Here is a 23041-nt window from a genome sequence, read left to right as displayed (position 1 = left end):
GAATAAGTTTTGCTCCAAAGAAAATCCCTCTTGTGCTCACGCACGTGCACACACAGCCCTGCCTCAGGCAGTCACTCCACATTCCTCAAGTCAGCATCAGCAAGGACCGTTCATAGGCAACTGCTTTGATTTCCCTTAGCAGGTGGCCCTGTGAACAAGTGACTGGAAACACAGTCATCTCCTGACACGGATGATCAGCCAAAGGGCATTTCTTGAGGGCGGGGGGGCAGGGAGAAACCTGGTTTTAGTGCATTTATGGAGCATTGTGACTGACATTAAGGGCTGACTACCACATCCCTCACTGATGCTGTTTGAAGGAAAGAGGGGCCTGGATGTCTACTAGGGCTGTGCGAATCGCCTGCATTTTGCTTTGGTTTCGGATTGGGTGTTTCAGAGGGATGGCGTTTCATTTCAGCATTTCATAGGGCTGTCTGAAACAGCTGTGTTTTGGTTTGTTTTGGATTCGGCATTTCGGAGGGACGGTGATTCATTTCGGAGCTGTTTCAAAATTTCAACCGTTTCAGCCTTAGGCTATAATGGGAATCACAAAACTGCCTATAACTTTGTCATTTCTTGCCTGATTTGGATGAAACTTGCAGGGATGGTAGTCCCTTCTAAGGCCATGAAGCCTGCCAAGTTTCAAGGAGACAGATGCAGGATAGATCTGGGGGCTGCTTCCCCCAGGAGGAGTCTGGCACAGCTCCACAGCTCTCCCAGGGGCGCAGGCGCCCGGATCTGCATGCAGGATGACAGCAGGCTGCCACTGCTGGTTTGGGCCAGCACCAGCACTGGGTTCTTCCTGGCACTTGGTGCAGGCTGCTTCAGGCAGACTTGGCTGGTGGTGCTGGTGCTGGCCCCAGTCGGCAGCATGCTGTCATCCCATGCTCTGCATCTGGTGAGTGTGGAGCTTTAAAAATAAAAAAGCCCCACACTCACCAGCTCTGACAGCAGTGATTGGGGCTTCTGAGGGCTTGTGGCAGAGCCCCTCCCCTTTCAGTACAGTGCAGCAAGAATAGCGCACACCGCCCCCCCACCTGCACTATCGCAAGGGTGCAGCATCAATCCCCCAGCTCTTTCTGGGGGGCACGGCCCCGGATCTGCGCAAGGTTTCAGCAGGCTGCTGCTGCCGGATGGGGAAATAGCTTGGAGCCACTGTCACCCCCAGCTGGCAGCAGCAGCAGCCTGCTGTCATCCCATATCATCTGGGGGCCCAAGCCCCCTGGCAAGAACTGGTGGCAGCATTGGAGAGGTGGGGAATCGAACTGGGACCTGGGGGAATGATTCAGGGACCTGAACATGCCCCCTGGTTCAATTCCCAGGCTCCTGGTTTGATTCCCCAGCACTGGGATTGGAAGGGACCTCAGGAACAGATGGCTGTCACTGGCCACCAGCTACAGATATCAATATCAAAGCAGTCCTTCCTTCCCTCCTTCTCCTCCATCTTTCCCTGCAAGCCTGCCTCTGAAATGTTTTGGAAACATCCAAATTGTTTCAGAAAATTTCCAAAATGTTTTGAATGGCCCGTTTCATCTCAGAGCTGTTTTGGAGCTCTGCATTTAATTTCAGATTCAGTATTTCAACCATTGAAATGTCCAAGTCTGAAACAAAACAAAACAGCCGCCGAAATTTCACACAGCCCTAATATCTATGCCTGAAACCCTGCATTGGTGGGAGCGCTGCCAGCAGATGGAGGGCAGTGATTCTTCCCCTGTATTCAGCATTGGGGAGGCCACATCTGGAATCCTGTGTCCAGTTTTGGGCCCCCCACTACAGAAAGGATGTGGACAAGTTGGAGAGTCCAGCGGAGGGCAATGAAAATGGTTGGGGGCTGGGGGACATGACTGGTGAGGAGAGGCTGAGGGAGCTGGGCTAATTGAGTCTGCAGAAGAGAAGACGGAGGGGGATTGACTAGCAGCCTTCACCTCCCTGCAGGAGGGCTGCAAAGAGGATGGAGCTGGGCTGTTCTCAGTGGGGGCAGATGACAGGACAAGGAGCAATGGGCTGAAGCTGCAGCAAGGGAAGTCGAGGTTGGATATTAGGAAAAACTTTATCATGTGGAGGGTAGTAAAACACTGGAACAGGCTCCCCAGAGAGGGTGCAGTCTCCATCCTTGGAGGTGTTTACTATCCAGGTAGACAAAGCCTTGGCTGGGGTGTTGTAGCTGGGGCTGGTCCTGCTGTGAGCAGGGGGTTGGACTGGATGTGACCTCCTGAGGGCCCTTCCAGCCCTTATTTTTGATGATCCTAACCCAATGCTCCTGTGCTCTGGCTGACTTCCTTAGGTAGCCCTCCCTCTTTTCCAGTACTGGGTGTTGCATGGACCCTGCATCTCAGAGGCAGAGCAGACCTTGCTTTCCAATGTATCTCCTACTTCTTATCCTCCTTACAGGGAGCAGCTCATGGTAAGACATCAGCAGAAGTGGGTGCTGCTCCCTGGTTCCCTGTGTGACCTCAGATAAAGTCTTGAGCTCTTTGTGCCTCAGTTCACCCCTGCGCAGTAAAACGCCCATCCCCGTTAAAGTTTCCCAAGCCCCTAATGCTGACCTTAGTCAGTGCCCTAAACAGTGTTTGCAAATTGCTCTGGCCAATAGGTGCTTTTAACAAGCCTTCCTGTTAGTTTTCTCATCTACTTTTCCAGCCAATAATTGAAGCCTAAGGAAACCTAGGAGGTTGCCCCAAGAACCTGCAGCCGGCACCTCCCAGGCTGCCCCTAGACAGCTCTTTGCTGTATCCACTGCACCACAAGGCCTGGTCCGCAGCCCACCAGGGGCAATAGGCAGGCACCCTTCAGGCACCCCTGGGTTGGATTAGGCCCATCACGGGGCGAAGTCTGCCTGCATCCCATGGGGTCGCATGAGTGTTACCTGCAGATGTAGTTTTCCCGGCAGGCATCCAGAGGGGCCAGGCAGTTGGGCTTCTCCTTGGCTTCATAGGAGCAGGCAGGGACGATGGTTTGGCGCCGGCGCTCAGCGCAAGCCGTGTCCTCGCAGGGGCAGAAGAGCAGCTCGTGGGTGTACTCGGGGGGCACACGGTCGAAGAACTTGCGCAGGGCCTTGTGGCACTTGGAGCGGTTGCAGGTGTCAGCCCGGGCCGCGCGCCGGATACAGAAGGAGACGTACTCCATCCTCAGCCGCTGGCATATCTCGTCCACATTGCAGGCTTTGGCGGCGTCCAGGCAGCGGTTCACCTGGGTCACCTCGTTCTCTGAACCTGCACCGGGAGACACCGAGGAGGCAGAGCATCAGTTCATGGCAGGGCTGGGTCTGGCCGGACTGCCCGAACGGAGGGGCTGGGATTGGTGCTGGGGTTCAGAAGTGGTCCCACGTGAAGCCATGAGGAAACCAGCTAACTTCTAAGTGTCCCTCCCCAGCCATTTGGAGAAGGGATGGAGGGTCTGTTGGCTAGCCTCTCCCTAGTCCTCACTGGGTCCTCCTGACCTGGTAGGACCTTCTTCGTCTGGTCTCCTTCCCAGGTTTCCTCCTGCTTGCTCAGCCCTGCCTAAGGGTGCAACATTTCCTGGCAATACCCACCTGCAACGTCAGCAGGATTAAGCACCAGAAACAGCCCTAGGAGCCCTGCAAGGATGTGGCTACCATGTGCACCAGCCTGCCCCTGCCAAAAACAGCGACATGGTGGCCAGTTTCTTGGACCTTCTTCTAAAGTATCTTGGGCTGGTCATGGATGGAGGGAGGTAGATGCAGGTTGGATCCAGCCTGCTTGCTCCACACAATAGCTAGAGAGATGGGGAAAGTGAGCAGGGGGCCTGCGGCACCTCTGAACCAGTGAGGGTTTCTACCCCAGATGCATGGAAGAGAGTTGCACTGAGGGCTAATCAGTTGTACAAGGGGGTGGGAGATGGCTTGTCTCATGAATGATCAGTTAGGCCCAACTTTCCAGCCCTTCAGGCCAGGTGAATGGCGTGAGGTCGGTCCTGTGAGGGGTTGGTCCATGGCTGCGATCTAGTATGCCAGCCTAAATCTGCACCCCTGGATCCAGGTGTGCGCTGGGGTGAGTTGGTACATGAGGCCATGCTATTTGGCTCCCTACAGGTCTGGAAATTTGGCAGCAGGGAGCGGCAATTAGCATTGCCATTGCTCCTCACCATCACATTTCCAGACACTCAGGGATCCCCCTGTGTCGGATGACATGGCTTCGACTCTGGATCGGGGGTTGAGCACCCCTGAATGAGACTTTTGACAGCAAACAGGCCACAAAACCCCCAGGTTTATGGTGGTGCATTTCCTCCAAATCCCAGCAGTGACCTGCTGGTAAAAAAGCCTCCCAAGCTGGCAGGAGACCACTGCCGGAGTCTGGAGCCTCGTTACCTGCCGACTCCAAGCCCCTTGCAACAACCCTGAGGTATTTATCCTCGCTGAAACCCCATGAGGCCGAGCAGTGCTGTTACCCCTGCAGAGCATATGGGAAATGGAAACTCAGATCATCAAAGGTTTTTATGAGCCTAATTTCCTCAGTCCAGCCCACTGAGGATCGGGGTTTAGTGACTTGTCTGAGGTCCATGACAAAGCAGGGAGTCTCTCTGAAAGCCCAGACTACTGCTCCAACCACTGGGCCATCCTCCCCCTCTTGCAAGTTAAGGTATCTAGGTTGTAGCCATATTGGTCTAGAAGCAATCAGGACTCATGGTAGAGGTGATATCCTTTATTAGATCTAGATTTTTGCAAAAAAAGAAAATTTTGCAAAAAAGCACCCAAAAAAAAAACTAGATTTTTGCCCCCCCCAGTTTTTGTTTTTGCAAAAATCTAGCTGGTCTAATAAAAGATATCACCTCTACCTTGAGTCCTGATGGCTTTTGCAGGCTGTAAAGTACTCATCACCAAAGCCAGTCGCTGCGCGAGGCATTAAGCATCTAAATCAGGATCCAATGCAGCTGTGGGATGGGGAAGAGAGGTGAGGAGAGGATCACAGAGGTTCTTACACAGTTTGGAGGCTTCAGAGGCAAGGACCAAAGGGATGAATGGATCCGAAACGGGCCCCGCACAGGGCTGTTAGCATGAGCTGACACAGCGGGGGTGAGGCTGGAGATGGGGTCCGAGGAAGGTGGAGCAGTGCCTATGCGGCCCGATTCGGGGGGCCTCTCATGCTTGCAGGGAGACATGGGGAAAACGAGTGGAGGGAGCTGCTCGAGGCATACAGCTGAGCCTACGGCATATGAGCCTACAGCTACCCCATGTTTTCACAGAGGAGGCAGGGAATGAGGACCAGACTGAGTGACCGGGTCCAGAAAAGATGCTGACTCCAGGCAGGGCTTGGACCTGAGCCCCCTTGGTTTCTACCTGGGTTTCAAAGAGATGATCCATGGTGGCGGATCTGAGCAATTGCCACTGAGAACCGAGCCTGTAAAGAGGTCGCTGAATGATGAGCAATGCACCGCGAGAGTCTCTGCAGGCCAGTGTGCACAAACCTTGCTTGCAGCACAGCGGCTGCGCTTCAAGGTGGTTCAGGGCCTCTTGCACTCAATACCACGAGCGCAGTGCATCAGGGCTGAAAATGCCACGCCTGTATGATTGCAGAGGAGCTGTTGTGCAGAAAGGGGTGGGAGAACTTCACTTTGAAAGTATCAGGACGCCCCTTTATGAATCCACGGTCCACACCTTGAATGCTGTGCCCAGTTCTGGTCCCTATACCTCAAAAAGGATATAGAAGAACTAGAGATGGTCCAGAGAAAGGCAACAAGGATGATTTAATGGTATGGAGGGCATTGGCGATGCCTAGGGGGTGCATCTGCACCCCCTGAGATTGGCCGTGCACCCCCTGGAAGTGCCAGCCTTGAAAACAGAAGTGCCGGTGGAAGTGCACTTCTGGCTTTGCCGCCGGCTCGATAATTGCACCCCCCCACCCCACCGTCGGTGATCTGGTGCCCCCCCAGACTCAGCAGGCACCAGTCGCCCATGATGGAGGGGCTTCCACATGAGGAGAGACTAAGGAGGCCAGGCCTATTTGGTTTAGAAAAGAGATGCCTGTGGGGGGGGACATGATAAGTGTTTACCAAATACTAAATGGTGAAGAGAAAGTCAGTAGGGATTTATTATTGACTGTGTCTCACAAGGCAAGAACTAGGGGGTCACAAAAATGAAACTAGTAGGTAGGAAGTGGAAAACGAACGGAAACCAGTTCTTTTTCATGCTGTGTAGAATTGAAGTGTGGAGCTTGTTGCCACCAGATGTGGGGGAAGATGAGAGTTTAGCCCGATACCAAAAGGGATTGGACACGTTCTTGGAGGAAAGGGGCATCGGTAGCTATTGATCCCGGGAGGTAGGGATGCAGCCTCGGACTCTGAACTTCCTAGAGCAGTGGTTTGCAACCGGCGGTCCGCAGGCCCTCGGAGGTCCTTGGACTTTGCCTAAGGGGTCCGTGAAAGATGACTACAATCGGTCCAAAGGATGCGAATACCCACACTCACAATTCAAAAGGCTCCATTTGCATTTTTTTAGTGGCCTGAAAATGAAAGAAGGTTGAAAGCCCCTATCCTAGACCTCAAATGCTGGAGGCTGCAAGTGAGAGAGGACCAGTGGGAAAAAACCCTGGTCAGACCCCTTCCTGCATCCTCTCTGTGCCCCTGTGAGAGACAGGAGACTGGGCAAGGTGGACCTATGGTCTGACCCAGGACACGGCACTTTTTATCTTCTTCTACGCTGGGTGGAGATCTCAAGACGCCAGCGCTGGAGAGCACAGCAGAGGGAGGCCTTGGTGCAATGGTCTCTGGAGGAAATGCCAGGCTGCGGGCACCATCTCAGAGGAGGAAACAGTCCAGTAAAGGAAAAGTTGGAGCTCATCTGATGCCTCTGAAGCTTCGAGAACATCATTGGCAAGAAGCAGGGAGTCAACGGGTCAATTTGCACCTTGCGTCTTCAAGGTCACAGCTTCACCAGCTTCAATGGGATTGCTCTCGACTGACTCCTTTTTATGAAAGAGCAGATTCATAGTCCTGGAGGTCTCCGAGATGAACTCTCTGGCAGAGCAAGGTGGTCACTCCAGCAAAGCACCCAAAGCTAGTGCCCAGGCCATGAAGGAAAACCCTTCCAAAACCAAGCCCGTGGTTTCTTGATGTGGTTTTACAGTGGAAGAAAGAGACCCTAGGAAACCAAATGTACATGAGTGAAGAATGCCCTGGAAACAAGTGAAAAGGAAAGCATATCCACATCTTTCTGATTTTGCTCTTCAGCTACTTCAAGCAGGGAGTTAATGATATCTCTTACCTAAGGAAACGCTACAAAATCCCTGCTAGGAGAGGTTGGGTGTTTCCGAGAAAATGTCATTAGTCTCCATGTCTGATGGAAAAGAAGAAGGTGAGGAAAGAGAAACAATTTGAAAGCATCAAGTTTTTCATCTCTTTTAACATGAGTCCCATAGCCCAAAGCAAATGGAGGGACATTTTACCAAGGAGAGAAGCTATATGCTGAGAAGGAGAAAAAAAAAATCTAAGTATCATGCTAAATTTAGGATGAAATGCCAAGACAACCCATAACTTTGATGGGGCAATGAAGCCAACCAACCATCTTTGGGAAATTAGTGAAGATGGTGCTGATTTTGCTGAAAATTTCACGGCGAACCTAAAAAGCAAAATTCAGTTTTCTCTGATGTTACAGAATATTCCCCGGTGTCAGCCAGGCCCTCGTTCAGTTGCTTTTACAGACAGCGTTGCCTTTTTTTTTCTTTTTTGATCTGCACGGCTTAACTTGAAAAGGAAGTTTGACTTTGAGGTGCTGGGATGAGATCATTTTTTGATGGATAAAACTTTTGCCGTACCTGCCGTGGCTGCTCTTAAAAACACGACAACGACTATTGTTGGAGTGCCGCTTTACTCGGGGAAGCTGCCGGCTCGGATGTAGCAAACAGCCCATCGAAACGGTTGCGTTACTCATTCAGCTTATGAATCACTTTGAATGCCCGAGCTTTCTCCTCCACCCATGCGTCGACAAAGAACGTGTTTTTTAAAAGCTCTGCTACAATTAAAACAGGTGGATATAATTCTGCCGTACATTTTTCCTGGCCATTATCCATTATTTATGGGAAAAGCCGGTTAAAAGTAGCAGTAGTGATGACTTGATATGGTGATATCCGGGTAATACACATTCCTGTGGATTTTATGGCTGGTTTGGGGGTAACATTGAGGGCTTGTCTACACTGCAGGGGCAGCGAGTCTGACATTCGCATGAACAAAAACGCAAAACCCAAGGCAGGTTTTCCGTCGCATCTGCTGCGTGAATGTGGGTCTGAACTGTTCATTACAGGAACACATCACCAGTGCCCTATGCAAGCTCACTAGTTTCGTCCCTATTTAAATAGCTGGTTTAATAACTGAGTGGGTATGAGAGCCCCTGTTTGCAGTTCTCATATTCTGCAGATCCCACGTGACTTGTAATAGATGGGGCAAACCAAGCTATGAGCCCGCAAACACTTACCTGTGTGAGGAGTGCCCGGATACTCACCCACAGAAAGTTAAACCAAGTGTTTGCAGGGCCTCCTCAATATTCATTAGTTAATTAATATTGATGACCACTGATTAATATTAATAGTTGGCACTATTAATATTGATGGCAATTTTTCTTTGTATCCAGGGTTCAAGCCTGGCTCTAGACTGGCACTGAAGGGTGCCACCCCTGCCAGCCTGCATCAACCCAGCTGTCAATGGGCACCTGGTTGTACAGGCCAGGGTGGTAAAGGCTGCTGCATGTGATGCTCACTACATCATCCCCTGGTGTACCCCTGACTGCAGAGACTGGCTTAACAAGGCTAGCCTGGGCTGACCCACAGGTCAACCCTTTCATACTGCTATGACGAAGAAGGAAAGCACCTTTTCTCTCTTGCTGCAGAGAGTAAGACACAGACCCATGGCTTGAAGTTGCAGCAAAGTCCATTTAGACTGGGTATCGTGGAAAACATCACCATCGAACAGTGAGGCAGTGGGCTGGGCGCGTAGGGAAGGCGTGGACTCTCCATCGCTGGTGGTGTTCAAGAAGCCGATGGATGGGGATGACGTAGGCATAGCGATGCCTCTGCTCTGCTATAGCTATTTCCCATGCTTCTGGGCTTTGCTGGTTGCTGATGGGACTGGGAGGGAATTTCCCCTCCCCTATCCCTCCTCCCTGCAGCTACATGTGTCAGCATTTGTTTCAGTGGCAGTGGGTGTTAGCTGCAGCCAAGGCTGGGCATTTTGACCAGGCTGTGCCAATGCTACTGCTGGGACTTAAATCCAGAGCTTCCTGGCTAGCATGTCTTGCCCCTTGCTCAGGATCAGACCAATTGCCATAGTTGGGGTCAGGAAGAAATTTTACCCCATGGTCAGATGGGTAAGGAGTGTGGGGGTTTTGCCTTCCTCAGTAGCAGGGGCCGTGGGCTCCTTTCCTTGGATCACTTGAGTGTATTTTAGCAACCTTTGTTGTTCATGTATTTTAACAACCTTGTTGAAACACATTCAATCTCTTGAATGTATTTTAACCTGGCAGGATGTTGCCCATCTCCGTTGCCCTGCTTTTCCCGTGGCAGGTTTGGGTGTTATGACTTGTGGTTGTGTTGGGTTGACTGTGTACTTTTCCTAATGGGTTAGATAATAGACTTATATAGGCTGGTTTGGAGAGGGCTGATTCTGCCTCAGGCAGGGGGTTGGAGTACATGTGACCTCTGCTTCTATACGATTCTGCGATTCGAAGAAGTAATGCCAGGTTAATGGAAGACCCCAATTCACACTTTTTCCCCTGAATAAGGGCCAAGGGGTACTGATCTGTCGGTCCGTACTCTGCGGACTTGACAACCTCACTGGAAACCTTAGATGCCTGTTGCCTGCTGGGAATCTCTAGGCTTTGCCATCCCAACTGCGTTGCAAGGACGGGATCCTGCAGTGCCTCGCCTGGACTCTGAATTTGCACCAAGTTCTGCATGCAACCAGCAGCCTTTGAGGCAACTCCTTGTGATCCCAATCCCAGGTGCTCTGCCATCCCTGAAGGACACAGGCCTCCCCTAACAAATACCGGGGCTGCTCGGCATCCTGGAAGGAACTAATGGACATCCCAAAGGGAAAGAGGACACCTGGCAACTTTATCAGCACATCCATCACTCCCGGCCCCCCCCCACTCCATGCTGTGCTTGATAGGCAGCAATCACACAGCACATAAATCCCTACCCTGGGGGAGGGCAGCACCTGTGATGCATTAAGTGTCTCCAGAGCGGGCAGTTTTATAATAAAAAGCAGGCAGGCTGAGACGAAGGGCTATTCCTTCACTTCTTAGTGTGCAAGACCCCCACGTTGCTGCAGAAGGGCTCTCGGGGTATGCTCTTGTCATGCTAGCTTGCCCTGCAGCATGCTGGTCAATCACTGTTAATGGTGATTAATGATATAGGGTCTCAGGTTCCAGTCTCACTGGGTGTGACGTGACCCCTGACACCAGCAGGGAACTGGACGTGAGACCTTCCCGTCCTGAGTTGCTGTGTGCTTTGGGAGGGAGTGCAGAGTGAAGTCAAACTTTGTTCTGGTCGAGGTGTGAGGTTTCTCAGCTCCAGGAACCAGCCCCTGTGACCCTGCATGCTCTTGAATGACTATTAATGCTGTACTGGGATCTGTCACTAGTATGGGGTGGCTGTGCTGGGGAATCGGGTGGATGTTTCACTTTAAGGCACTCAAAACCTTTCTACATTCAATGCACCACTCTTTGGACTCGAGGCCCCCCTCGCAAAATGCCAGCTCCTGGTTCTCACTTGTTTTTTGACTGCAGAAGAATACCAGAGCAATTCTGTTGCAACGGGCAAAGAGAGATCACAACAGGGTTTGTCACACTATGGATTCGAATTTGAAACATCTGGGTGCGTCCCAGATGTTCATGGACATTTGCTCCCTCGGGGGCAAGTAGCGGCGGTGCACCTTGCTCTGCCACTTTTTGCCCCTGGGGAACACCGATGCCACGTGCACTTTGGCGTGCAGCAAGTTGCCCTGGGTTGGGTAGGGGGGGCTGGGGCCAGCACTGACTTACCTGGGGTCCTGGGAGCCTCCTGGGACTGCATCCATGGCTATTCTGGAGCCTGGCTGGCAGCAGAGCATGGCTCTGGGTGGCCTGGCTCCGCTCTTCAGCAGTGCACGCTGGCCGAGCGTGTATTGCTTCGTTTTTTTTTCCCCCCACATTTTTTTTTGATGCCTGGGTATCCAGGAGTCAAAAAAACCCATGGAACCCCCCCCCGGTGCAGCGCATGCTCAGGCAGCATGGAGAACATGGAGAACACCGGACTGTGCGGTATGTGGTGCTGCAAACGTTTGCAGCGCCGCATGCCGCATGGCCATGCTCGTCTGGATGTGCCCTCTGGGTTTATTTGGGCATCCTGTTTACACAGCTCCAGTGCATACATTGTGTGGGGTGCTGAAGCACCCCTGACAAAAGCTCAAAGCACCCTAGGGTGCTGCAACACCCCGGTTGAGAATCACTGCTCTAAGAGCACCACCGCCAGCCAGTCCACCTACAGAACATTAGAAGTCATCCAGCCCAGCATGCCGGGGGGGCCTTAAGGAGAGTGCCAGAGGGAGCAGCTCTAGTGTGCACTCCTGGAGGTGGCTCAGATGCAGAAAGACCAAGGGGAGCTGGGTTGGCGAGGAGGATGTATATGGGTTCTGCATTGTCGCTTCAGAGGCAAGACTTGCTCAGCTGGTGCAGAAGTGTGGGATTAGAGCTGTTTGCTGATTTAAAGCCCTCTTTCTCTGAGCCTTTGTTCCAGCCGCTAACTCAGGCAGCTGGTCACTATATCATCGCTCACCAATTCCCAGAAGGAAGCCACCCAGCGGGCACATCTACATATGTGCATTTACTGCGGAGTAACTGAAATCACTGCGCAGTATGGGTGTGTGTCTACATGTGCACGCTTGTACTCCTCAGTAGATATGGTGGCTTATACCAACTTCAGGGTAAATTTGATACCTGCATCATGCAGGTATCAATTTTATGCCCAATTAGTTACTTTGCAGTAACACACGTGTAGATGCCTTGCTGCGCAGTAGGGCCGTGCAAAACAGCACCGTTTTCTTTCAACTTCCATTTTGCCCTGTCAAAGGGACAGTGTTTCATTTTGCTGTTTTGAAGCACACTTTCATTTCATTTTGTCAAACCTGTTTCACTGTTTCAACACTGTTTCAATGCATTGCGATGTTTTGCCCATAGGCTATAATGGGGAATCATGAAAATGCCTATAACGTTGTCATTTTTTGCCTGATTCGATGATCATATATATTTAGGATCATAGGATCAGTAGTCCCTTCTGAGGGCATGAAGCCTGCCAAGTTTCAAGGAAAGAGGTGTAGGAGTTTCTGGAAAACTGCACCTCAAACTGTTCAAAGCAAAACTCATCTCCGTTGCCGGCAATGGCAGCCTGCTGTCATCCCGTGTGCAGATCTGGGGGCCCGGGAGGGCTGCGGGGCTGTGCTGGACCTTTCCCGGGGGGCGGGGGCCCTGGATCTGTGCGCAGGATGAAAGCAGGCCGCCACTGCCAGCTGGGACCGGCACTGAGCACAGCCCAAGCCGAGCTCCAGGAAGAACCCAGTGCTGGTCCCAGCTAGCAGCAGCAATCTGCTGTCAACCTGCATGCAGATCTGGGGGCCTGTGCCCCCTGGGAGGGCTGCAGGTCTGTGCCAGGCTCCTCCCAGGGGGTACGGGTCCCTGGATCTGCTCAAGGGATGACCACAGGCTGTCGCTGCCGGCTGGGGCCAGCGCCAGCACTGGGTTCTTCCCGGCGCTCGGTGCAGGCTGTGCCTGGCAGACTTGGGTCCTGGCACTGGCCCCAGCCGGCATGCTGTCATCCTGCGTGCAGATCTGGGGGCCTGTGCCCCCCTGGAAGGAGTCTGGTACAGCCCCACAGCCCTCCCGGTGGGTGAGAACCCCTGGATCTTCACATGGGGTTTCAGCAGGCTGCTGCCAGCTGGGGAAACAGCCCAGAGCTGCCGCCGTCCCCAGCTGGCAGTGGCAGCCTGCTGTCATCCCACGTCATCCAGGGGCCCGCACCCACTGGGAAGAGCTGGGGAAATGATCGGAGAGCTGGGGAAGCAATCGGGGAGCTGGGGAATTGAACCGGGAGCTAGATATCAAAGTCAGAGCAGTCCTTCCCCGCTCTTCCTCCTTCCTCTCCTTAGTTTCTGTTTAGCTGCAAGCAAACCCGGCTTCGAAACTCGAAACATTTCGAAAGTTTCGAAACATTTCAAGTGCTCTCGTTTCATTTTGAAGCTGTTTCAAATCCTTTCATTTCATTTTGATTTTGCTGTTTCAAGCTCGAAATGTGTCGAAACAGCTTCGACACGAAACAGCTGGCAAAATTTCACACAGCCCTACTGCGCAGTAATGCTGTGTGTGTGTGGACTGACTTGGGACTGACTTTAGCCAGTCCACACACAGTGTTAATGCGCTTTAACACCTATATGTGTAGATGCCGGCCTATTCCTTCTCACTGTGCAGTAATTTACTCTGCAGTAAATTTAAGCCGGTGTAAATGCACATGTAGACGTGCCCAGTCAGTCCTGCAGGGAGATAGCAGGGCATGTGTCGGGTAGGATACCTCCCTTCCCATCCAGGTGAAGGAATTAGGACCCTCCATCCCCAAACCAGTCCAGGCAAGCGGCTGAGAGCTGAGGTGGCCGCTCTCTGAAAGAACAGATGGGGAACAAAATGCAGTCAAGCCTATAACCACAACAGGCTTTCTTCACACCCGTCAGCCAAAGTGTGTCTGCACTGTCAGAGCTGGGGCTATTTAATCACATTCCCTTCATCAGATTTATGCCCAATGTGTTAAGTCATGCATGGGACAACTGCGTGAATGAAGAAAACCCAGGTGTGGGGCATGGAAGACCCCCGTTCTGAGGAAACACATCTGCCTCTTTGCAGCGCACCTCTATTTATGTCATAAAACGCGCCCATGGCTTGCTGGCAGTCCCTTTTTCATGGCCATTTAAGCACTTTGTGCTTCTGGGCACTGGGAATCAGTGAGTGTCCCTGCTCACCCCCCTCTCTGCAGGCTTTGAGGAGCACGCGCTTGCCTGCATTGCTCTCCATACGCTTGGGATTCTTGCAGCTTGGCATTAAGACAATGATTATAATTAAATCAGCCATTTGCCTGTGAGGGTTAGGAAGGAATTTTTTACTCAAATGCACAATTGACTGGATGTGTTGTTATTTTTTTTTTTCATTCAGCCTTCCTCAGAGATTGGTTGGAGCTGACAGCAGGACCCGGGACGGCGCGGACCGGTGGTCTGAGGTAGGATGAGGACTTTGCAGGCACTCGCTGCTCTCTGGATTTGGGGTTGGGAAGGGATTTCTCCCAGGGGACCTGTGATGGTTGTCACCTGTGAGGCATGGTTCACTTGCTGAGAGCCTCTGGGTCTCTCTCACTTCATCCATTATAGGACTTTGGTACCACCTCTGCCTTTGTTCTCTACCCAAGAGAAACTAGAGGATAGTTTACACCTAAACTAGTTACTGTTATAAATAACTTTATGCTACCTATAACAAACTAGAGGTTTTGGACATAATATGTGAAACATAATGGCCTGTGCTATCCCAGAGGTCAGATTATATGGACTAATGGTGCCACGCTGACCTTGAACTTTCAGGGAATTGCTGTTATAAACATGTGGGCCTATGGGACCTTCCCTCTGAGACCCTGAATGTGCTGTGTCCTCATTGCCCCAGGAGGTACAGCTGTGCATCATTATACCCATTTTGCAGACAAGTCAACTGAGGCACAAAGAGGAGCAGTGTGGGGCAGAGCTGGAGATAAAAACCCACAGAGCAGCGGGCCAGGCTGAAGGGGCATGTGTGTAATTACTGTAGGCAGCACGGGCTGCATTCACCCAGGTGCAGTCTCAGCAGGGATCCTCTTTTCATTCAGGATCGTGTCTCTCCTCTATGGCAGGCAAAACAACGGGACCCGTGTTGCCTGTTCACAGCCCTGGGTGTCATCCTCTAGGACAGCCTTCCCCTGCCTAGTAAGCACCACAGCTTCTCCATTCGTGGCTACCCCAGCTCCTGACACACCCTTTGCACAACTCAAGTCTGGTCCTAGGTCAGGGGTGGGCAAACTCTGGCTCACTGGCAGGTGGGGCAGGCAGGAGGTCTCCGCCCGGATGAGTCCCAGTGTCCCCCTTAGTGTCGTCACGCTATCCTCTCCACTCTTGCGTCTCACTAGTTAGGGCACGGGCATGAAACCCCCATGGGTGAAGATGGGACATGCCTTAATGCCTGCCCCCCCGTATCAAGCTCTCATCATGGACCCACAGGCACCTTCTCCGCAGCGCCAACGCAGGGGTGAGCCATGCCTCAAGGTGTGAGGGCTGGAATTGGAGCAGGCAGAGATCAAGCTGAATGCATTTGTCCTTCCCACCCAACCCACAGCCAACCCTGGACCATGCTCCCGCACACGTACCTGCAGTGATGGACGCCAGCCGAACGTAGTCAAAGCCTCGCACGAACGGCTCGTACGGCGAGCTCTCCAACCCATTCATGCCTATAATGGGAGGGAGAGAAGTTTAGCTAGTGGTGGGGAAGATCACCCTCGCCCCCAAGACGCATCCTGGGCTTCACACATCCCAGCAGAGCCATCATCTGCTTTTCCATGATGCATTGAAGATGCCTCATCATGGCATGTCCATAGATAGAGGCCATTTTCCCTAGAGAAATACTGGGTCTCTATGATGCCAACTGGCAGCTCTACTCTACCAAATCCCAGTTTGCAGCCCCAAAGAGCAAGCTGGGTATTAAAACCTGAAAAATACTCTACAGTTTAGGGCGGGCGAGATCTTCACAGACGAAAGGACCAGCCAGTCCTCTCCGCTGGACCTGTCAGTAATGAAGCCTGATCTAATAGGAGCTCTTGCCTGTGAACAGAGCCCGCGTCCTTTGGACACAGGAACCGTTGTCTTTCCACCGAGATGCATGTTTTTCCACCCAAACACGCTCCTCTCTAGACAGCCCTTCCTTGGCCTATGCTGGTTATGTCCACCTCACTGGGGCGCGTGAATAGACCTTCATGTTTATTAACATTGCATCTTCTCCCATTGCAGGCTGCCTTTTTTTTTTTGTAGCTGAGCATTGAGCTAATGACATACAGCCCCGCAGAAGCCTCCCTGTATGGATTTCAAGGATGCTGGAAAGCTCATTTTATTCAATCGGCATTCCTCTTTCCTCCATGCCAGGGACTATAATGCTCCATCCTGGTTCCTGATACCACAGGATATTATTGAGGCAAACAGCTCCATAAGTTTTCTGTGCAAAAAACCCCCAAGTGCCGGGGGAGCAGACATTTATATGGTTAAGGACAGCAGTCACGGCAGCACTCGCTGGGATAAAAGGGTGATCCAGCTTGATGCTTTGGGGCATGTGTCGATTGCCAGCTGTGGTCAGGAAGAAATTGCTCCCATGATACGCTCCCCTTTTGCATGTATCGCAGGTGCATTGCCACGCCGAGCTCACACCCTCATCTGAAATACCTGGTGTTGCCGCTGATTGTGGGGGGCCATAATAGGTCACAGCACAGCATTTTTACATTCGGATGATGTGGCACCATCTCAGGTTGTGGTTTGAATCATGTCCCTCCCAGGTGTTCAGGTGTCTAAACAGAGACTTGCTCGGTAGGAGCGGAGTAAATACTGTGCTTTGTAAAGTCCCTGGGGGCATGCGTCTGCGATTGATTTGTATAAAGGCTTCGAGGAAGCTTTTAGGGCCTCCTGGGTGCTTGTGAATGAGAGATGAGCCTGCAGTAGTCCCTTTCAGGCTGGCTCCTTGCTCAGTCAATTAGACATTAGTGAGCACGGTTAACTATAGAAGTGTCACAAAAGGAAATGAGAGCAGGGAAATCAAAGGCTTGGGAGGATGCAAATGATGGGAGAGCAAAGTGGCAGCTCAGAGGAGCAAGGCCACACTTGCAAGCCTCTTTTTCCTGGCTCCTCTGTGTCTCTCAGCCTTGACCTGCAGCCTCCTGCTGTTCCTGGCCCTGGACAGCTCTGCAAATGCTCCCCAACTCTCCTCTGCACCCCTCCATACAGCTCTGCCAATGCCCTGCAGCCCCCTGCTATGCCAGTCCTGCAGCGCCTGAGTTTTGTACAGCATTTGATACCCGATCCGCGGTCCTGTAGATATTCCCGCTCTGGTCCCCAGCACAACCCTGCTGATGCACATCAATCCCCAGACGCCTGGGTCTGTATCTCTCTTTCCAGCATTTCTCCAATCTAGCTGTATTTTGGGTTCCTGTGTTGCTGCTACTGTTCTTCTGCTCTACAAAAGACCAACGTGCCAATGTCAGGGTCAAACTAGCTCCCTTCCTCTGGCACTTCAGTCCTCAGCACCCAAGACTGGAGATACTTTGCAGCTTCATGTCTTCAGGAAGCCAGAAAAGGACCAGCTAGGCTGCTACCAGCTCCCCTGCATCCAGCTGATGGATGGGACATGGGGTGCATTTGTTAGCACAGCTAAGATGCAAAGCTTGCCTTCAAGTCACCTGTACTCCCCCCTCGTCTTGGTCTCGGAAGTCCAAAGTGACCTGCAGGACTCAAAGTTGTGACCCACGGAGATTATGGGGGGCTGAGGAATGGGATCTGGGTTGCAAATTTCTTTGTTAAGACCTTACTTTGGCGATTTCATTGTAAGTAAACTCAACCAATGACCCATCAAGGAACAAGTCTGATCCTGTGTAGTGCGGAGGTCCCTTATTTCCCTAAATGACTTCATGTTAGTACTCAGAACTGCGCATCATCACATCCTAGGAGGTGACCTCATGGTCCAGGGGAATCGCCCTCGTACTTCTTACAGCTGGTTGGTCTGGACGGCACCCTCCCCATCCACTTTGCTATGCTTGGTCCCTGAGATCTTGCCCCCTTACCCCGCCCCACGTTAGGATTTTATTCACCTTTCTTCATCCTACAGCTGGAAGCTTCCATTTTATTCCCAGGTTAATGTTAATGGTGCATAAAATACTCGCAGATCTGACAGGGGAGAGTTATTGCCACCCACGCCCCCCTTTATGCCGACTCTTAAAACAATAAAATCATAATTTATTAAATAACAGCATAGTGTAGGAATGAAATCCGGTCTGAGACAGCGTGAACCCAAATCTTCCCTAAGCCCGTGGACACGGCTTGGCAGGAAGCAACAGCAGTGTGGCTTATCATCCATCACATCCTCTTATTGTTTTCAAGGCAGCCTTTGAAAATGCAAAGTATTTAAAAAATTGGTTGAACTCATTTTCATTTCAAAAACAAAACTGCCTTTCCCCAGCTCAGGGTCTCACGAGCAAGCACAAAGGTGATCATCGCCACCGGTGAGGTCAAAGACAAGGCCTACAGATTAACAGCAGCACGACAAGGAGGGCTGCAAAGAGGATGGAGCTGGGCTGGTCTCAGTGGGGGCAGATGACAGGACAAGGAGCAATGGACTCAGGCTGCAGCAAGGGAAGTTGAGGTTGGATATTAGGAAGAACTTTCTCACTAGGAGGGTAATAAAACACTAGAACAGGTTCCCCAGAGAGGTGGTGCAGTCTCCATCCTTGGAGGTGTTTAAGACTCGGCTAGACAAACACTTGGCCAGGATGATGTAGTTGGAGCTGGTCCTGCCTGCAGCAGGGGGTTGGACTAGATGTGGCCCCCTGAAATCCCTTCCACCCTCATTTTCTGTGAATCTGTAACCTGACTGGGGACCAGCTCCCAATGATCCCTGCTCCCCCCCTCCAAACTGGAATAAGCCAGTGAAGATAAACTTAGAGATCCTGCAAGACCTCAGTCCCTTGCTGCTGGAGATGATCATGGATAATCTTCATTGGCATATGGCAAGGCTAGGAGCATGCAAGCAGGGCTTACCAACCTGGTGTAGGCATGCCAAAGAAGCCTGCCCAAATTGAGCGGGCCCATGGGCTAGCATGCCAACTTCTGTCCCCAACACCACATGAGGAAGTGATGTGGCTGTCATCACATCTGCTTATGGTTCCCTGTCCAAAAAAGCAGGATTGGCTTGATCTGCCTGTGGCCTTTTTGGCACAACAGCTCTTGAGGTGTGGTGAGAAACCTTCGCTGCAGCCCCGAGGCTGCAATGCTCACTTATGTCCATCCATGGATGGGGACAGCAAAGCACAGAATGAAATAAAGGGATTTGCTAAAGGTGGCACAGTCAAGAAAAGAGCAGCTTATGAAGACTCACGCGGGAAGGAGATTTATGATAGCAGAGCGATATTTAATATAGCAGGCAGAGGCACGATGAGCTCCTGCCTTGAAAAGCCAAAGCTGGAGAAATGCAGGCTGGAGACAAATTGCACTTTTTGGTCATTACCTATTGGAAAGGATTACCGAAGGATATTGCAGATGCTCTGTCATTGGGGGGCTGGGTTCAAGATTGCGGGTGTTTTTCTAAAAAAATAAAATATTGCTTCTGCTCTCCCAAACCTTATCTGCCTGATACAGGAATTAATGGGAGATGGTCTCTGCCTTGCCTTTTGCAGGCAGTCAGGGTAGGGGATCAAAATGCTCCCTTCAGGACTCCCTGCTCTCTGCTTCATTCACTGGATAACTCCTCTACTTTGGCTCTTTTTCTCCCCCTTCTTCCCCCTCCTCCCCTCCATTGCCAGAAGCACAAACACAGCTTTGCTGTGCTACTGTATAAGCTGCAGTCTGCCATCCCTGCTCCGCTACTGATTCTCGCTGTAGCCCTTGGCAAATCCCTTAATAACATTTCCACCTTCTGTCCCTCAGCTCGAGGGAGGGTGGGGATGAAGATGAGATTATTTGTCAGCCTGATCCCAAGTGTCTTCTACAGTGAGCTCCCAGCTCAGCCATTACAATTTCATAGTTTCATAGTTACTAGGGTCGGAAGGGACCTGAGTAGATCATCTAGTCCAACCCCCTGCCATGGCAGGAAAGAGTACTGGGGTCAAACGACCCCAGCAAGGTGTACAATGTCGACTATACGCTACTTGGAGCAGGGACCATCTATACCAAAGGCTGGGGCTGGGTTCTCTACTATGACTGCTATCATAATACTAACAGAGGGGCATACAGGATTGGATCAAAGCTATTGGGGACGCAGTAGTCGAGGTGATCTACCCAAAGAACAGCTTTGAGGGCCTGCCCCAGGTTCACCCTGTCCAAAAAAGCAGGTACCCAGGCCTGCTTGCAGCCATTATGATTCACCTTCACTAAAACCCTGCTGGAGTTAATTAGTAATGAGACTGAGTGGCTCGGGGATGGGTAACGGGCTTCCAAACCCTTTGCAACTGGGCCATTGCTTTAAATCCTTGCCAGACAGAGAAGCCCGTTGGGAGGACAGGGTTGATGGTCTCCATCCAGATGTTGGCAGGCCCCTGTATCCACCCAGAATTAAAACCTGGCCAACGTTGACTGGAAACCATGTGGACTTCTCAAAAGAGAGGCCAATGTTTGGGCAGCTGGGCTTTTCATGCAAGGTGGGGGAAGACTGTTTTGTTGCTAGAGAGCCAGGGAGCTGGTGGATCCCACCATCACTGAGATCCTTTCCGAGAACAAAAGGGGGAACTCCTTCCCCTTGAGCCGCGGGGCTGACTGACCTTCCATCAGGGTGTGGTGGATGCTCCAGTAGACACTCAGGCAGTGCTTCTCCTTCTTCATGCCCCGCTTGCACTTGCAGCCATACAGCTGGCTGGACAGGAGGGCCGTCACCGTGCTCTGGCACTGGCTCTTGGCATCTGGACCCAGTTTGTTGGCACCGTTGCCCGCGATGCATTGTCGGAGGGTCCGAAACTTGGAGCTGCAGCTGGGGTCGTTGGTGCAGGACTCCCCGGCTTGCAGGCAATCCCTGCTGGAGCTGACAGCTTCCACCATGCCTTCTGCAAGAGAAGCAGAGAGTGTGTCACGGAAGTGAATTCCCACCCCCTGAGAGCGAGGCAATGCAGCCGCGTCTCCTCCTTCCCAGACCCTAAAGGGAACTGGTTTTTCCCTAAACATCTGAAAGAGCTAGTGTTATTGAACCTGGAGAAGAGAAGACCGAGAGGTGATGTGATAACAGCCTTCAGATACCTACAGGTTGATTGTAGAGAGGATGGAGATGGGCTTTTCTTTGGAGGGGTCAGGACTAGGAGCAATGGCCTCAGCTGCAGCAGGGGAAATTTAGGCTGCAGATTAGAATCATAGAGACTCAGAGAAAATGAGGGCTGGAAGGGACCTCAGGAGGTCACATCTAGTCCAACCCCTGCTCAAGGCAGGACCAGCCCCAGCTACATCATCCCAGCAAAGGCTTTGTCTAGCTGGGTCTTCAAAACCTGCAAGGATGGAGACTGCGCCATCTCTTTGGGTAGCTTGTTCCAGTGCTTCACCACCCTCATCCTGAGAAAGTTTTTCCTAATATCCAACCTCAACTTTCCTTGCTGCAGCTTGAGCCCATTGCTCCTTCTGCCATCTGCCCCCACTAAGACCAGCTCCAGCCTCTTTGCAGCCCACCTGCAGGGAGGTGAAGGCTGCTATTTACCCCCCCTTGGTCTTCTCTTCTCCAGACTCAATCAGCCCATTTTCCTTAGCCTCTCCTCACAATCCATATGCCCAAGTCCCCAAACCATTTTCACTACTCTCCGCTGGACTCCCTCCAATGTGTCCACATCCTTTCTGTAGTGGGGGATCCACAGCTGGACACAGGACTCCAGATGTGGCCTCCCCAGTGCTGAATAGAGGGGAAGAGTCATGGCCCTCGACCCACTGGCAACACTCCTACCGATGCAGCCCATTAGGAGCAACTTTCTGATTATGGGTCAAGCGTTGGCTGCCTAGAGAAACTGTGCAATCTCCATCCTTGGAAATTTTCAAGAGTAGGTTGGACAGACATGTGACTGGGATGGTTTATTCGGGACTGATCCTGCCCTGACCAGGGGGCTGCTCTAGATGACTTTTGTGAAGTCCCTTCCAACACAGTTTTCCTATGATCCTAAATACATATGTCCTGTGGATTGGCATTCCCAAACTTCTCTCAAGTCCTTTACAAAGGACCAGCCCAGCCCAGCAGTCCTTGCTCAGACAAATCTCCCATTGGGAAAACCGCCTGAATCCAAACAGCACAATTAGGACTTAACTATACAGCATCCGCACTCACTGACAAGCTCCCTTTGTTAGAGAGCACCACATCATCCACTTAGCCCCGGGGCTCTGAACCCGGGTGAGCGTCTTTCAAGGGTGCCACGTAACGCTAGCAAGGTTAGGTACACAAACATGATTCACAAGGTAAACCCAGAGAAACCATAGTGTTAAAAAACATTCAAACCTCTATAGTCTTTCTGAGTCCTTTGCACCAGAAGAACAGCTCTATTATTTTTCTGGAGTCAAAAAAAGAGTGAAAACAAAGAGCTGGCATTTTCCGAGGGGGACCACGAGTCTATCCAGGGGTGCCTGGAGTCTAAAAAGGTTGAGAGCTGTTGGGTTAATCACACAGGAGCACTACTTAACCCTTAGGGATGTGAGGTTAAAAATAGGGGTAGGAGACAGACCGCTAATAGGGCTTCTGATTATGGCCCAAGTCTATAAGCTGTGCCCTACCTTCTCCCTCCTAGCACCTTGACCCACCTGCCTCTTGCTTCTTGCTAGACACCAGCCTAGGATGTTCAGACAAGGATAGTTTTCGATGACAGTACTCGTACTTGGCTGGGGCAGCTGGAACTGGTGGGATGGGGCAGAATCATGGAAAAAATAAGGCTGGAAGGGCCTTCAGGAGGTCATCAAGTCCAACCTCCTGCTCAAGATGGGATCATCCCTGTCCACACCAGCTCTAGATGTATGTTTGTTTTATCCACACTCGCAGCTTTCCAAAGATGAAGATATCACAACCCCCATGATCTCGTTCTGGGCTAAGCCACCCTCAGAGAGGTGGTTCTTTGCAATGGCCACCACTCGCTGCAAATTTATCCCATTCCTGTTTCTCCCATGCCTTGGGCATAAAGAGAGCCATTGATGGCCATTCTTCTTACAACAGCCCTTCTTGAGTTGGAAGACTGTTATCCAATCCCTCCTGCCATCGCCTCTTCTCCAGCTCTTCCAACCTTGCTCTGTGAACCAGGTTTTCTAG

The 23041-nt window shown here is 51.6% G+C and overlaps 1 protein-coding gene across 1 annotated transcript in view; it reads right to left on the bottom strand.

Annotated features, from left to right (window-relative positions):
- GFRA4 (GDNF family receptor alpha 4) overlaps positions 1 to 20833 on the bottom strand; it is a 37922-nt gene extending 17089 nt beyond the window's left edge. The window contains exons 1-3 of the mRNA XM_019526358.1: positions 20544 to 20833; positions 15405 to 15485; positions 2864 to 3209 (exon numbers count right to left, since the gene is read on the bottom strand). Coding sequence (XP_019381903.1) covers positions 2864 to 3209; positions 15405 to 15485; positions 20544 to 20817 — 701 coding nt within the window. The 5' untranslated portion in view covers positions 20818 to 20833. The remainder of the gene's footprint in view (positions 1 to 2863; positions 3210 to 15404; positions 15486 to 20543) is intronic.
- Between the last annotated feature and the right edge of the window lie 2208 nt (positions 20834 to 23041).

This window comes from Gavialis gangeticus, unplaced genomic scaffold (assembly GCF_001723915.1).
Source record: "Gavialis gangeticus isolate Ggan-Ray unplaced genomic scaffold, GavGan_comp1, whole genome shotgun sequence".
Classification (NCBI taxonomy): Eukaryota; Metazoa; Chordata; order Crocodylia; family Gavialidae; genus Gavialis; species Gavialis gangeticus.
The sequence above is the reverse complement of the archived record's forward strand: the minus strand, read 5'-3'. Positions and strand labels throughout refer to the sequence as shown.